Source organism: Pantherophis guttatus, chromosome 1 (assembly GCF_059756535.1).
Source record: "Pantherophis guttatus breed Tessera chromosome 1, ASM5975653v1, whole genome shotgun sequence".
NCBI classification, from domain to species: Eukaryota; Metazoa; Chordata; class Lepidosauria; order Squamata; family Colubridae; genus Pantherophis; species Pantherophis guttatus.
The window spans coordinates 115,358,230-115,375,913 of NC_142063.1; the positions used below are offsets into that span (position 1 = coordinate 115,358,230).

Sequence of the window (17,684 nt, forward strand, 5' to 3'; positions counted from 1 at the left end):
ATACCACACATTCAAGACTGGAAGGCCACTAATGGAACCAATTCAATTACAGCCTTTTTTCTCTTCCAACCTCCAGATCCACCGAGAACTTGGTAAAACGCTAAACACCATTAACCACAATTATCTTGAAATCAAGCTACCCTTTCAGCTAAATGTTCCTGCGTTTACTTCTCTCTTTGGTCACCATGGGAGAACATAATCCATATAGGCCATACCTTTTTTATTCCAATTAATGTTTATCATTTAGTTGCTGATATGCTAATTTTTGTCTTCATGGGAAAGGTAGTTAAATGCCAAGAAAAAAAAAAGAAAGAGATGAAAAGCATGAAAATAGTTTGAGCTTTATCTACACTACACCAGAGGTGGGTTTCAGCAGGTTCTGACCAGTTCTGGAGAACCGGTAGCGGAAATTTTGAATAATTCGGAGAACCGGTAAATACTACCTCTGACTGGCCCCGCCCCAATCTATTCTCTGCCTCTTGAGTCCCAGCTGATCGGGAGGAAATGGGGATTTTGCAGTAACCTTCCCCTGCAGTGGAGAGGGAATGGAGATTTTACAGTATCCTTCCCCTGGATTGGGGTGGGAATGGACATTTTACAGTATCTTTCCCTTGCCACGCTCACCAAGCCATGCCACACCCACCAAGCTACACCCACAGAACCGGTAATAAAAATTTTTGAATCCCTCCATTGCACTATGCCATTTTCTAGCTAATGATTTATATAGGGCTTTTTTTTTTCATAGCTGTGTGAAAGTACTTCCCTCCAGCCCTTGAAGTGGCAGGAAACTCTGCCAATCTACTTTGCCTTGTCGCAGCACCGAAGCCTATTCAGTGACTAGTCAGGAAATGGTTGTGTCCCTGCAGTGAAATCCTCCCAGCAAGTATCACCAGCAGGCAAAAGAAGTGTCAACTAACTGCTGCCCTTGATGTGGGATTGGGGTCGTAAGGAAGTGAGTTTTGCTCTGGTTTTGTGCCAGGCCTTTGTGAATGTGCTTCCCAAAGGAGTTCGTTAGGTTCCTTTGGGGATTTTGGTTTTAGCACTATTGTGGAATAGTGCTCTATCACAAATTCTGGAGCAGCACCATTCTTGAACAGCATTACATCTGAGTTTATAAACAGCCCAAACTGGCTAACTGGCACTATTGTTGAGAGGTGTAGTGGGGAGGATTATTGGGTGGGATGAGGAAGGGCTGGATGGTAAATTGCAATGGCAAAGAAATGCAGACTGTTTTTTTTTTTTTTTAAAGATGGGGAGAGGAACCAAGGTTGAGATATCATAATGGCAATTCACATCAAGATGGCTTGGGTGTATTAGTGTTTGTGTGTGTGTGTTTTACATTTAAATGTAAATTGGTTCTTCCTTTCCCCTTTGGAACCAACGGTGATGGAGTGGGGAGGAGTTCCCTACAATAATGGATTTTAATCAGGGAGGGGAAGAATTTTAGAGACTTTTCTAATTGATTAGAGTAAATGCTCAAGAGAATGAAGTTGGCTGGGAACAGCATTCCCTTGTTTACCAGCCAAGATGTTGCAGTACTAATGATTGCTCTGGTCAGTTATTCCACTTGACAAATTCATAAGCATACAATGTCTTGTTTTCCTTTTGTTTATTTTTTTTAAAAAATGGCTTTACCATTCTCTCAAAATCTCAGCTCCTGAACACATTATCACTAGCATTGTCAATGAGGCATTCTAGATTGTGTTAAGACTTTAATTTTTTAGTAGGTATAATATACATTTATTTGTTAAATGTATTTGTTGCCTGTCTCGCTGTGGGGCTACTCTAGGTGGCTCACAATAATAAAAAGGAAGGAAATGAAAGGAGTGCAAACAGAACAGAGGTAAAATAATAGAACCATAAAATAAGCAATGAAAAAGGAACACCAGGAGAATACATCAATACGATAAGCAAAAAGATGGATGGGTGGAAAGCAGAGAGCAGAGAGGGGAGAGAGGTGGAGTCTGCCATCAATCCAACAGCCACCTCCAGTGTGGAACTCGCCCTTTTAGTCCCCAGGACAACCAGCAGAGGCAGGTCTGCAAGTCTTCTTTTGTCAGAAGAGGGAAAACACTACTTTTCAACTGGAACAGCTAAAGATAAGCATAAACTGCTTTTCTTTTCTAGTGAGCAAGGATTGAGGCATGACATTTAGCTCAATCAGTGAAATATCTTCGTGCGGTAGAAGAATATGGGGAGAAGCCTAGAGCACATCAATCCAGACTGCATTGATATAATAGGAGCTGCCTTTGAAGAATATCCAGAAGCTTCCATTGGTGCAAAATGCAGCAACACAGGCAGCAGTGGTGGGTTGCCCCCAGTTCGCACCAGTTCTATAGAACTGGTAGTAAAACTGGCAGGAGGCTCCGCCCACCAACCCATGTCATCAAAATGCTTCTGCACATACACAGAAGCTTCTGTGCATGCACAGAAGAGCGTGCGTGTGCATGAGCAAAGTGAGAGAGCACGCACGGCCCCATTGCGAACCGGTAGTAAATAAGTAGAACCCACCCTTGACGGGCAGTTATGCCAGCACCTAGATGTGTGTATGTTACACCCCTGCTCCACGATCTGCCTAGGTTACCAATTTGCTTCTGAGTCCAAGATTCTGGTGGTAACCTATAAAGCCCTTTTGGGCTGGGTTATTTGAGAGATCACCTTTCCCCAATGACATCTATCCATCCCATCAGGTCCTACACAAGAGGCTTGTTTTGAGTTTCTCTACTAGAAAATGTCATGTGGCATTTATTTCGTTGTAAACTACTGAATGATTTATTGGCATGCTATTGTTGTTACATTACTATAGGTTAATCATATGATACATTACTGAGCATTCAAGGCACAAGCATGGTAACCTTTTTGGCTTTTTCTCAACAACCTGGGGTCCTCCAGAAGAACTCAACTATGACTCATATCTCTCAATTAGCAGATTTATTAGGGACGATGGGACTTAAAATTCATCCCAAGACATGTTCTAAACTCTCACATTAGGTTATCTTGATTTAAAGCTTTGGCATGGGGACAAAGATATAGATTTATTTTTCTTGAGAGGAAACTGGTTTTTCTGGATATAGAGCCACGAGACAGAAAGGGCTGGGCATCTGGGTCATCAGATGTCTCACTCTTTACATCAGGGGTGTCAAACTCGATTTCATTGAGGGACACCTCAGGGTTGGGTTTGACCTCAGGGGGAGGGGGGGCTGGATTGGGTGTGGCCAGCTCAATGTCACTGTGGTGACCTGAGCACTCTGCCAGAGAAAATGGGCCCCCAAGCTCCATTTTCAGTTGCGAGGGCCTTCTGCAACTCTCTGCCAGTGAAAATGGGCTCCCAAGCTCCATTTTCAGTTGCAAGGGCCTTCTGCAACCCTCTGCCAGTGAAAACGGAGCTCAGGAGGCCGTGCGCACCCTCCTGAGCTCCATTTTCACTGGCAGAGGCACTGCAGGCTGGTCCTTCGCTGTTTCCAGGGTAGCCCTGTGGGCCAGATCTAAGCACCCTGCAGGCCGGATCTGGCCCGCAGGCCTTGAGTTTGACACCCCTGCCTTACATCATTCCTCAATCCTCTTGTTTTTGTTTGTTTTTAATATTTAGCTCATATTAATACCTGGTGTTGGTTTACCCACCATGACAGTTATCATATTGATTCTATACAAAAAAATGGAAGCTGAACAACTGCCCCCCCCTGAAAAACCAAATGATCTGGTTCCTTTTAATGTTCTGCAGTCCAGTCAGTGTCAAGCACCAGATCTCAGACGCAAATATTCTCTGAGGCTTGGAGCTGAACTAAAGAGCATTTCCAGATGACCCACCTTTCTATCTCACAGCATCCCAACACAGAAATGCCTGGGATTGATCCAGGGGAGTTTGATTGTTTGTGAATCTATTAACCAGGCGAAGTGAGCAGAGGGAAATTGACTAGAAACTCACCAGACCTAATTAGCAATAGACAGTAATCGGAAATAGTCTGTTCTGAGACGTCTGGGGAGAAAACCTGGTTGATTGGGAATGAACATGTCACGCTAAGTCCCAGGCTATTTGTGGTTGTTTTTGTGTGGTTAGTTGATTTCAACAAAAAGAGCAACTGCTTTGAAATTAAAGATCCTTGTTCTCAAAAATAACAGACATATATTGGGATTTCACGCAGGTTCATGATTTTGTTTGGTCACCAGTAGATTCATCTCACAATGAAATTGAACCTGAGTTTTTTCTAGTCCCTCTCTAACTGTATCAAGATTAGCTCCTTCTGAATCAAGAGACTTTTCAGTCTGGCTTACTATATGAATGATGGGTTGTGGTGGCAGATACTATCCCAACTCCACATGAGTAGGATTACAGGGGTCTGCATAGAATCTGTAATTATGTTTTTCAATATGGGTTGATAACAACTTTGGGCTACAAATCCAATCCCAATCTTATTTTTGCAGTCCCCAGAACTGTGCTGCTGAAAGTTAGCAGCAAAATGACAATTTTTCAGCAGTGCAGTTTTTTAAAATTTTTATTTACAAGCAAAACAAAGCCATTTAAATTACAAAATAGGTGTATTTAGCCTTGGGAGACTCGATGTACCTGGCTTCTATAAACACTCTAATATTTCTAAGAGTGCAGAGGGACCCCCAGATAAGCATTACCCATTCCTCAGAAACTGCATATAATAAGAAAGAAAAAAAAAGAGTTCCCCTCCAGCTGAAGAAAAGTGCTGTCCTCTTTTATAGCTACAAGTTAGGTTATACATTTCTTTGAGCTGGAGCCAATTCTCCTGTGCTTTACTGAATAATAACATAGTATTGTTTTCTCCATGCAATTCAAAATTCTGAAAAAGTATATTTCCTGGCCCACAGACAGAGACATGTTTCCAACACAGTACATCCCCTTTGCAAGGTTTTCAGTTAGACATAAGTGTGTACTTCTCTGCTTTCATTACTTCTGGTATGGAGCAAACCAGGATGACTTTCCCAGATTGGGCAGCAATATTGCATGATATTCCACTATTGTTGGATTTACAAGTAGCAGCTAGGGCAAGGAGTACCAGTGTACAATTACAACTCTTATGCCAACTGTAAAATAAACTATAAAATAAACTATAAAATAGGAAGTCAACCTATTTTCCAAAGCACCAGAAACAAGACAAGAAGCAATAGATGGAAACTGAACGAAGAAAGAAGCAACCTAGAACTAAGGAGAAACTTCCTGACAGTAAGAATAATCGACCAGTGGAACAACTTGCCTTCGGAAGTTGTGGGTGCTCCAACACTGGAAGTTTTTAAAGAAGAGATTGGACAGCCATTTGTCTGAATAGTATAGGGTCTCCTGCTTGAGCAGTGGGTTGGACTAGAAACCTCCAACATCCCTTCTAGCTCTATTTTATTAATACAAGCGCTACCTTTCCTAAGCTGTATTTAGTGACTGTTTACCACATCTTCTTAATTTCTCACAATAATGCACTTTCCCTGAGGCTACTCTTGAAAGTTGCCCTGAAACTGGACCTGGTGCAAAACACAACAGCTGGGTTGCTAACCATAACTAAGTATAGGGATCATATGATGCCTACAGTGAGATAATCAGCACTGGTAGCTAATTGCTTACCAACATCTATCTAAGGTATTAGGACACACCTTTAAAGATCCAAATGGTCTGATTCTCCAAGGCAGTGTTTCTCAATCATGGCAACTTTAATGCATGGGCTTCAACATCCAGAATTCCCCAGTCAGCAAATGCCCACATCTTAAAATTGCTGAGGTTGAGAAGGGGCAGCTTTCCTATTACAAAAGTTCTTTAGAGCTGCAGAAGAGGACCTTCTGAAGATGCCTCTGCTGTCAGAGGCTGGATTTTTTTTTTTTCCTTCCAGCAAGTGGTAAAGAGCCTTTCCTGTGTTGCTATTCCCCAGATATGGAATGCGTTCCCTCAGGGCCTGCATTTGGCTTCCTCTCTCTCTGTGCTCAGAAAATCTGTAAAGACGCTTCTCTTTCACTAGGCTTTTAATAGCGGAATTATTTTAGTGCCTATTTTAGTGTCAGTTTTGAACGGTATTTTTAGCTTGTGATATTTTTGTGTGTTAGCTTTTGTGAATTGCTTTTAATACGCACCAGGGTGGAAAGATAGAAAATCTATCCATCCATCCCTCCCATAAATAAAGTACACAATAGAATAAAATCAGTGAATTATCTGAACTAGTGGAGGTGATTTTGGGTGCATTTATATTCATTCTCCAGATCAGTTGACTAATATAGCAGTCGTTGGATTTGGGCTGCTGTTATGCTCCTCTTGCAAAATATAATGGATGCATTTAAGCCTTTTGGTGCTGAAAAGCAGAATGATATGGGTAACTGAATTCCAATATAAAAGCCTAGGCAAAGCTAAGAAGGAGTGAGAAGTCTCCAAGGGGATGGGGAGCGGGAAAGTAGGCCAACTGAATGAAAATGCCAAGACAGAATAAGCAGCATAGCAAAACAAAGCTCCAGCACACATCACTTTCTAGATATAAGAGCAGAGAGAATGTCATATTGCAAGCAGCAATCCTCTTCATGTCGCTGGAGATGGCATGAGTTATAACTGGGGAGCTGGCATTATAACCCATCATTATACAGAGGGCACCAGGCTGGAAAAAGAGAGATCTGTTGCTAATCCAAAACTCTGTCACAGTAATGAAGCAAGATGATTGTGCTGCTTGTCACTTGAATGGTTTCAACTTTTGAACGGTCTCCGGTTGACTATACAACGCTGACAAAAAAAAAAAAAAACCAAACAAACTCATTTTAACCAGGACTTTTCTATGGATATATATGGGTTTATGTGTGTGCGTGAGAGAGAGAAAAGTCTCCTTTTATTCATGACCGATTATTGCAATTAAAGCATTTGAAAACCGCACTTAAAAATTCCACACATAGAAAGACAATTTTATCCAGCTGAAATTAGTTATGACGAGCAGCCTCATTGTTTGTATCCTGAGCAAATGCTAATGCATTCAAGTAAACTCGACACACATAGGTAGCAATGTCTCCTAAATCACACTGAAATCAATGGAAGAAACTATTAATTATTGAAGCCCTGTTGCTTTCAATGGGAGATGCAGGATAACGTTGCCTCTTGACTCAGAAGTGATTCACCCTATGGTTAATGAGTTTTACGGGTAGCTCTTGGTTTACAACTGGTCATTTAGTGACTATTTAAGGTTAATATACACCCCCCCAAGTTCTTGTGATCTGGATTCAAGTTCTGACGGCTGCCCTTTTCCACGATCATATGGCTGCATTTTGGTGCTCAGCTACTGATTTGCATTTATGGCCATTTGCAGCATCCTATGATCACATGAGCACAGTTTATGACATTTTTGTTAGAAATCAGCATTTAGTTCTGGTTTCTGGCAAAAAAAAAAAAAAAACCCCACCACCCCATAGTGAAGAATAGGTTTGTTTAAAAACCACCATTTTCACTTTATGACCACTGCATTTGCTTTACAACTGCCACAAAAATGTCATAAAATCAGGTACAACCATGTGATGACCTGCTTCATGGCCATCACGACCAGGGGTGGGTTCTACTTACCTTTACTACCGGTTCGTATCGCGCCTAAGCACGCTCTTCTGTGCATGTGCAGAAGCTTCTGTGCATGCATAGATCACTTATGATGACGTCCGGGTCAAGGGGCAGAGCCTCCCGCCAGTTTTACTACCGGTTCTTGCGAACCAGTCTGAACCAGGGACAACCCACCACTGGTCATGACTCATGATCCTAATTATGGGTTCAAATACGATTGTAAGTCAAGGAAGTAACTGTACTCTCTAATAAGTATGCTGTGGCTCGGAGTCTTGGCTACAAATATCTTTAGCTAGAATTGGGTCAAATGCATTTCCGGCAGTAAGAAACAATTTGCCTAAGAAGAACAAAATTGTTCATCATCTTGATAGACTCCAGGGAAGGGAGCAAGATTTAACAATCTGGTTCTTGCCAGCAACTTGTATTTGAACAGAACCAAATTTCCCTTTTGCAAGGGAGAGGGGGAATTGGTAGAGGGTACTGGCAAGGCTGAAGCACCTGTTGTTGTTAATGAAATTTTGTTTTAACAACGTCCGAAGGGGAGAGGAAAACGACTGTGACACTCAAACAGAGCTTTGCGGGGAGTGGATGATGGGAGTTATTTCCTGCCATGAGCCCCTTTACCCATCCATATTCATCTGGACTAATGCCTAGCAAGGAAGTTTACGCCAGGTAAAGGAGACAGACTCATCATTCCTCTGATATGAATGCAGTTTCCACATATTGCATAAGTTCTACAGCTGCTGACTGTATCACCCCTTTTACAATGCAGAAAGTGGCTTTTTGTTTTGCTTTATGTCATACTCCTGTAGCTGCCAGGGTTTTTCAGCCCACTTTACAGATCAGAAAGGCTGCAAACCTATAGCCAGTCTCTCTAATTACTGGGTCAAAATTTTTATTTTAACTTTAACTATAAGTTAAGTTAAACTTCTGCAGATGGATTTGCAAGATATTTTGAAGAATACTGTCTTTATCAGAAATATCATAATATTTTCCCTTCTGTGATGTGTTTTCCAGATCAATGCTTCCATTTGTTTTGAATTCGTATTCTACCCTATAGGTCACTGAGCTGCTGCATTCTCTCTCTCTCTCTCTCTCTCTCTCTCATTCTTTACAACCGCTATCTTGATTATTTAGTCAGTTCAAAAAGATTAAAATAATAAGGCTTATCATAAAATGGGAAGCATTAAAGACATGCTGTTAAATTGTTCCCAGTTCTCCAACAGGTCAACCTCACCTAAAGCTTTGTTCAGAGCAGACAACATGGAGATTTACAGAATTTTTGCAATATTTGTTTTGTAGGTGAGACTGGAGGTTGGGGGAAAAAAAGGAAGAGGGAGGCGCTAATCCCCATCATGCCAAGAAAACTGCATGGATATTTCCATATACAGTAAGTCACCAAGAAATGAATTTGTTTCAAAGATGACGTTACTTCTTGTTTTGTTCACAAATGTATAAGCAAATAAATAGAAAAAATCAGCAGATCTGCTTCCTTATATCATATTTCAGAATTACTCTGCCTGCTATGATCTCTCCACTCCACCCATGTTGGAGTGGCTGCAAAACGCTCCAGAAATAACCATAGCTGTCCCAGCTGCCAATCTCTATCATTCTTCAATTTTATCTGTTCTGGGTCACTGCAGAGAGTGCTGTCCAAATTGGTGACTGCTCCACTCATAACTGGAAGGTGATTAGGGTTTGTTTCCACCACCACCCCGCCCGACCTTGCTGCCATCCCCCTTGCCACACATCACTGGTGAACGGGGAAAATGTCCACCAATCAACGCACTGCAGCAGGAATGGAGGAGAACTCACTTCAAGACTCTGCCTGGGCTTCTGTAGGTTCATTATCTGTCTCTCTTCTCACATCCTATTTGGGCATCTCTCAAGTTTAAGTAATATGGAATAATAAGAATAATATTAATAAATGTAGAAATCACCCCAGAGAGGGAGGAAGTAGATTGCCTGTGATGTTTGCCTAATTAAATAGATTTTGTAAAGCAGGAGAAATGAAATTGTCTAGCCCATCTCTCTTACTTCATGGGAGGGGAAAGTGATTGATATTGAAAAATACAGGGATATGCCACAAAAACCCACTTCAGCATCTCTCCTTATTTTCTGGGCACAGCAAAAAATTAAAATGAGGTTGCTGCACTTTAAAATAAAGATACACCTCCAACCACTACATTGTTAAAACAGGAGAGCCCCCATCTTCCTAGCACAGCATGGCATAGTATAACATAGATGGCATGGCATGGCATTAGCATAGTTTCCATTCCCCTTTTTAAAAGCCTGGAGGGAACTTGGTTTCAAGTGCACTGGAAGGAGAAGATAATGGATGTTAAAGGAACTCAGAAAATAAAGTGGGAATGGAGAGGGGGAACACTGGGAAAGAAAGAGCTGTGATGGAATTTGACTAAGTGGCCAGAGTAGAAGGGATTATAGCCTCATCTCCTGACATTCCCAAAATTTATCTGCAATCACATAGGTTGATTGACCTCACCTCCAAAATAAGGGATGAGCTTCAAACTGTGATGGAATATAGCACTGGCTTGCAGGGTGAGGGAGACTATTATTTTAAAACTGGCAAGCTAATGATCATTTAAAGATATTTTGTTCCTTATTCGGTGATGAAATGAAAACATGATACAACCCATGGAGCACATTATTATAGTCTGAGTAAAATTGTACCATTGTAAAGAGGAAGTGAAGGCAAGGTCTCCCTCTCATATACAGTACATCCTTCTTATTGTTGGAAGGGGTGTTGTAGTATATCACCTTTTCCAAACTTTGATGACTTACATGTTCCAAATACTTCAGAAAATATCTACAACATTAAGACTTTTTATTTTTACAGAAGAGTTACAGGGATCACTAGGAGGTACCACATTACTGGTTTCATTTTTACTGGGACTCTTCAGATGCAAGTAGCATCTGAACCCTGAATATTATTCTATGGGGTTCAACAAACCCTCTACAGCAGTGGTTCTCAACCTTCCTAATGCTGCGACCCTTTAATACAGTTCCTCATGTTGTGGTGACCCCCAACCATAAAATTATCCTAAGACTATTGAAAATATGTGTTTTCCTATGGTCTTAGGCGACCCCTGTGAAAGGGTCGTTTGACCCCCAAAGGGGTCGCGACCCACAGGTTGAGAACCACTGCTCTACAGGAAATTGAACTCACAGATATTCATATTTTAGATGACTACATTATCTACAATGCATTGCCTTAGGAGTTTTCTTCATCCTGGTATTCAGCAGCTGCAGGCAGAGTTACCATCTATAATCTATTTGTAGTCGTAATGGAACATTCTTTTGTTAACTTTCAGATTCTAATCAGACTTTACTATGAAACTGAAGGATGTCTGAATTGATCCATAGCAGAAATAATTCAGACACCCATCTGAGTGATTTACCATAGAATACCAAGTGTTTCAGATTCCCCTTTAAAAAATAAAAAAGCAACAACAAAATAGCACACACAGAAATTCACTCAAATATATTGAGAGTGCAGAAAATCCAAAGTACAAGGGCATTTTTTGTGTGTGTGAAGAAAGATTCTGAGCTTTGTTCAATTGTGGTGCTCACAATAAATGCTGAGACACAGAATTGATCCAAGCATGTAATTTTTGCCTTGGGAGCCAACTAGTGGATTTTAGAATTTAGTAAAAGTCTGAGTAGATACAGTAAGCCAGTAATTTGCCCATTCCTGTTGTGAGATAGATTCAATATGATGTTATCCTATTCACAATAATAATAGCAATAGCAATAGAACTTAGACTTATATACTGCTCCATAGTGCTTTACAGCACTATCTTTTTTTTTTTTTTAATTTGATTTATATGCCGCCCTTCTCTGGAGACTCAGGGCGGCTTACAATGCGTTAAGCAATAGCCTTCATTCTTTTGTATATTTTATACAAAGTCAGCTTATTGCCCCCACAAACTGGGTCCTCATTTCACCTACCTTAGAAAGGATGGAAGGCTGAGTCAACCTTGAGCCTTGGAGAGATTCGAACCAGCAGAAATTGCAGGCAGCTGTGTTAATAACAGGGTGCACTAAACCACTGTACTATCAAGGCTCTGAGCTGTTTATAGAGTCAGCATGTTGCCCCCAATAATCTGGGTCCCCATTTTACCAACCTTGGAAGGATGGAAGGCTGATCAATCTTGAGTTGGTCAAGATTGAACTCCTGGCAGTGAGCAGAGTCAGCCTCCAATATTGAATTCTAACCACTGCACCACCACAGCTGCGGTAACTATTCCAGCATACTTAACTGGGATCTTCCTGCAACTACAGTATGTTAACACAAGGTCTTAGTAGAAGTGGCTTTGTAACTACTGCTTCCTCTTCCGATTAGTTGCAGGCTTTCACCAGTATCCTCATCACTTATGTCCCTGTAGCTGATAATCACATTAATAGCTTCCTTTCCTCATAACCCTTCTGCTTATGTTATCTTAAAATGGATTAAATAGCTTCCAATTTCCTAACATGCCTTCCAACATAATTCTCATCTCATATAGTAGTCCCATGTGCCTTTTTCTCCCTCACACATAACTATAAGTAACATTTTCTGTGGAATGCTACAATACTCCAATTTTATTTCAAAGAATCCTCCAGAGGTGCTTATAGGTAAGGCTTTGAATTATGCCATTGTGCCTCCTTGTTTAATTTTTTTTTGTATTGGTGGCCATCCAAACTTTCCCACCATTTCTTTCATCTTTTCCTTACCATTCACATTTTTAAAAAAATTAATGAGAGAGGGGAAGAATTGCTTCACAATTCTTTTTCATTGGCACTGAGCCAGAAGACTTTAGTCTGGAAGTATCCTTAGGATTTAGGGAATTCCTCCAATACATACAGACTGAGGCAAAATATCATCCCATCAGAAAAAACTTACTGAATGTTTGCTCCTTCCTGCCTACATAGTCTTCCATGAAGCATTGAAAAACTATCATAAACCAGGGACAGTCTGCTTGTTCATCTACCCAATATTTGGGTTGAGACTTCCAGAGCATTTTCATATGGTTTACTGCTGGACCATTTACACCAGAGATACCCAAGTTTGAACCAAAAAACCTCCCATATACAAAGCAAGGGTTTTTTATCACTGAGCTGTGATTGAAGTAATTGTACTATTCTTCCATTCCCCCTCAAAACTTCTCCCTTATTCAGAATAGGCACCAGTTACCATATGAAATGATAAACTGCCACCAATTTCTTTGCCTGTTGTCTGCCTCTCCGCTAAAGTCCATAAAGTACATGCAGCATGGATTCACACAATTATTGGTAACATCTGGCCATAAGGTGATATGAATGTTATCGCAGCACCACAAACTGATATATGGGAGCATGGTAAAGTAAACCTTGGTCTGTGGCAGATTATAAAGTTGCTACTATTCTTCTTGATATCAAATTGGGAAGTTCAAATCTGAGATAATGGTGAAATAATTGTTCACTCATTTTCACTCATAACTTCATTTCATTAGTTCCTTTGCCTTCAAATGTCCAAAAGTTCTAACTGACTCTACATGATGCATAACAACAGCAACAAAAAAGCAAAATATTTGCACAGGAAAGCGAAAACAAATACTGACAGTCCTTCTTTACTTCTCAAAGTAATTGCCTCTAAATTAACAATAAGCAGAAATCCCAGATTCGTGTAGCTTTCACTTAGATGATGACTAGCTGAGGAATCTAGATCTTTCAGATAAAAAGGGATCTGAATCCATTCTTCTACTTCTTCAAAAAAATGCCCTGTCTTCATCACCGCAGAATGGAGCAATTTGCAGCTTGTTACCTAAGTCCCTACCTGTAGGAGGAGACATTGGCAAGCAATCTCATGAGACATGAGCTTCCTTCCATACACTCCTTTTTCATACCTGGCAGTCATAGAAATATGAATTTCTGAAAGCTTAAAGATAATTAGGATGCAAATTCTTACCTCTCTCAAATCTTCTCCATGCTTATGACCCCATGCACTTGAAGCTGCATTAAGGACTCTACATGGTCAGTCAAGCAGCCTACCCTGCCTTGTTTTTCACATTTTCAGAGTCAGTATTTAGATATTTTTTCCCTTCACTGCATTCTTCCCACCCCCTCTATTAAACTTTCTCCAATAAAGAAATCTTTTTTGAAAAGTGATATCTGAGGGCTAGACTCCTACCTGATATTTACATCCTCCCCCCCTCCTAGGTTAGGAGATATCACCCCCAGTTGCATCTGCCTTCCCTCACCCAATGAAGTACGAAATGATGAGCAGCTGGACAGCCCGGTTGATCACGCCGATGGTCCAGCTCTTTACCACCACCGATTTGGTGGTTTCATAGGTGAAGAAGTTTGCTACGCACGTCATGCTGGAGGAACGCATGGATACTGAGGAGCAACTCCAAGATTCCCTGCAAGCCAGAGGAGAAGGCCAAGGGTTGCAATGATGAGGGCAGGAACAGACACCAGTGGTGCAAGCAGTGCTGGTAGAATGCACAGAAGACGCTTCCAAGAGATATCAAGTTGGCTCCTTCCAGCTCTTCTCTGCTGCAACTCTGGGCCAATCTGAAGTGCAGGGACCCTTTTAATAAGATCTTACTCCCATCTCCACTGAACACTATAATGATGCTGTCAGAGAAAGGTGGGGCTTCCCAGCTCATCAGTTACAAATTGGATTCTAGCAAGTATGTAGATGGAAGACATCTTAGCATTAAATAATGAATCCGCAAGTGCTGCATTTTCTTGAGTGGTGTTCCAGCCCTACAGACGCTGCTTCTGTGAGTGCTGGGAACTTCACACAGTCGGAAAATGGGGGAAGGGATCACAAACAGAAGAGGAAGATTGAAGAACAGTTTTCCTTGGAGACCAAATTGAAAAATGGGAGGGGTCCTAACACAATCCTGTCTCCACTACCCTCCCAAGAGTCTCAGATCAATGATAGCGAGAAGAGCTAAGTAACTGGATATCCGGTGAGAATATCTGTCTCCAGGTACATCTTTCAGACTCCTTTCCGAAGGCAGCAGCATGTGGAGCTCTTTCTAAAGAGCAGTAGTGGGTTCAGACTTATCCAACTGGGAATGAGAGTGTATGTACATGTGCTTTTAAAATATTAATGTTCACCATTTCCACAAAAGCGATTTCTATGGTCGTCACTTTGGTGATATATCTGTAATGAAAGCAGTTTCGTATTGCCATCACAATGGCTTGGTGATGCTATAAATCACGAGTGTATAAATGTTGGGACAGGGACACTTAACTCATCCTCGCAATTGAGAGGCGGCAGCAAAGTGCTAACATTCAGCTGATGATCTTGTGAAAAAAATCCTGATTTCAGAGACTGCTGATTGTACTTGTAGTCCTTGTTTTGTCTTGATGCCAAAGTAGAATAGGAGTGAGATCTGCATGAGAAGCAGGAAGAAAAGAGAGGTAGGATGGGATGCGGCAAATAACTGACAGCAGATGGCCCATCAGTTTTCTGCTCTTAATTCTCTTATCCAAATGGAGTGATCATTCCATGGAATCAGAGAATTGGCAGCCAAGGGGTCTTTGCTCCCTTCCTTTTAGTCATCCTTTCTATGGTAGGAGTAGCAAAAGTGAGGAAAAAGGAGAAGTGAATCTTAGAGGTGCCAGTTCTGCTAGCCAAAAAAAAAAATTTTTTAGAGGTGCCAGTTCTGCTAGCCATACACTTTTTTGTGTATGTGAAGACCACTGGACATGAGGGGGAAAAAAATACCCTGAGGCTGTGGCACTGTAGCACCAAAATGAAGGGGGCAGCAGAAAGATTTACTCTAGTAGGAGATGCCTCTGCAGATAGCACCCCTACAATAAAACAAACCCACGCTTTGGGCACTGTCTTGACTGTGGAATACTGACTGAAGAACTGTATCCATCTCCCTTTGCACCGCCACTGGAAAGGCAATTTGCTGGTAGTGGCTCTTTTTGATTCCATGAGAACCAGTACTAAAAAGCCAACTTCTCCTGCTTCTCCTACCAACCCTTCACTGCATGTTTTTAATTCCACATTATTATCACTGACAACAGAAAGCCTGCTTCTCTGGTTCTCTCTTCTGATGACAGAACTGGTGTTGAAGGAACTGCTTTTTGTCTTCTTACTTCTGATGCCATCTATGGGTTAGTGAGAGAAATGGGCGAGAGAGCTATTGGCAATCGCTCTGTCTCTCTTCGGATTCTCTTGCTGCCAACAGACCCAGTTTGTTCCCAGCTTTAAACAGCCCAGGTTCTATTTTCATTCCACTCACATTTGGGTAATCAAGCTCCCTAGTTTTACAGACTCAGTTTACACGCAGACATTCTGGGCATTATGTTCACCTTCAACCCTAAGTAGGAAAATGTCTCTATTTTCAGGATTGCAAAGCAAGGATCAAGACACTTATAAGAGCAATAGTAGGACTGTGAAAGTCTCAGTGCAGGAAAACTTTTTTGCATTCACTGCAGACGGGTACTTGAAGAATAACATGCAATAGCAGTGTGGGACACAAGATTAAAATTACATTAGGCAGGCTCTGTTTTCATAATTTGGTGGCTTTTGTACATTTCCTCCCTTTGAATTTATACAGAAATTACAGGATTAATTTTATAGATTACTCCTAACAAATGATTGGAAGGTATTTCAAAAGCATTTAAATCTCTGGGACATGGAAGGGAGCTCATCTCCCATAGATTTAGCAAGAGGAACCTCAGTTATTCAGGGCTTGAAAGATAATTATGAGTTCTTATGAATGGAAACATAACCAATACAACAATTATAACATGTGCGTGAAATGCTTTACATGAGATCATCCACCAACATCCAAGTTTGATTCCCCCACACAAAATTTGAATACCGGTTAAACAGGTGTGACAAGAAGGGGGGGTGTTGAGCACCTTAAAAAAATGACATATTTCACATGATCCAAAAATACATGCCCCCCACACACATGATGCTATTCCATCAAGCCCAGAAAGGACAGAAAAAAGTGTATAGTGTCAAGAATCATGCCCAAATTTCCTGGTTATATCATTGAATACTGCCCAACATACAGTAGCTGAATCAGCACATGAAAGAGACACATTTCAGAAAAGCGACTTCTCTTCCTTCTATTACTATGATATCAAAGATGAAATCTAATACTAGGATATTGATTCTGTTGTATTCCCCAAGAGAAAAGATTTCAGAAATATTGTACCAATGACTTTTTTTGTATAAAGAAAGTGCCTTGTGTCCTGTAGTTGTGTTTTATTAGCTGTGGCAATTGCTTGTTCCTGCAGTTTTCTTGGCAAGATTTCAGAAGTGGTTTGCCTTTGGGCTGAGAGTGAGTGACTGGCCAAAGATCATTCAGTTGGTTCTCTGCCTAAGGGAGGATCAGAACTCATGGTTTCTTGCTTTCTAGTCCCATGTGCTTAACAACTAGGCCAAACTGGTTCTCTAGAATTAATAATACCTGTATTATTTGGATAATTCATCACCTCAGGACGTGGGAATTACAGAGCAATCTTTAATTAATAAGTAGAACTGTATGGCAGGTGAACAAGTGCTTTTTTTGGAAAGAGTTTAATTTCCATATGCCAGGTGAAGGGTTTTGATCTAGCTCCCCATTTTTTTTAGAAAATGTTTTTTGCTATAGCAATTATATTGCAGTCTAAAAATGTTCTATAACTGCTGAAACAAATATCAGAGTATTAATATATACCAAATCAGGATTTATTTTTCTACACTGTTCTATCACCTTCATGTCTCTAGATCTTCAGTTTCTATAATATGATCAACTCAATGGTTTTTATAGCAAATTTAGGACTCTGCTAGATAGTTCTAGGTTTCAGCAAACTTAAGAAATACTAAGCAGTGTAAGGGAAATGTAAGACATGCTTTTCATGGCTATTTCAAATATATGTAAATGTGGAACTGTTGTTAAAGACTCTCCCTAGGAAGAAATGTAGATTGAGGAGTTGTAACAGAATCAAGTGAAAGGGATCTTATTCATACAATATAACTTTAAGGGCAGCTCTTACAAACACTTCCATGTATATTTGCTGAAGAATCCTAGCAAACAGATTCACTCTAAGGAGAAATATGTAGAGAATGACAGAGAAAGATGTGAAACGACTAAGAGAGATTGAGTCATTTGTACAGTGATTTAACACATCATTTCTGTCAAAAACTGCA

At 40.7% G+C, this 17,684-nt stretch overlaps 1 protein-coding gene across 1 annotated transcript in view; it reads right to left on the reverse strand.

Moving 5' to 3' along the window:
• Positions 1-14,028, reverse strand: part of P2RX3 (purinergic receptor P2X 3) — a 34,528-nt gene extending 20,500 nt beyond the window's left edge. The window contains exon 1 of the mRNA XM_034420346.3: positions 13,771-14,028. Within this exon, the coding sequence (XP_034276237.2) occupies positions 13,771-13,904 (134 nt within the window). The 5' untranslated portion in view covers positions 13,905-14,028. The remainder of the gene's footprint in view (positions 1-13,770) is intronic.
• Positions 14,029-17,684: the final 3,656 nt, after the last annotated feature.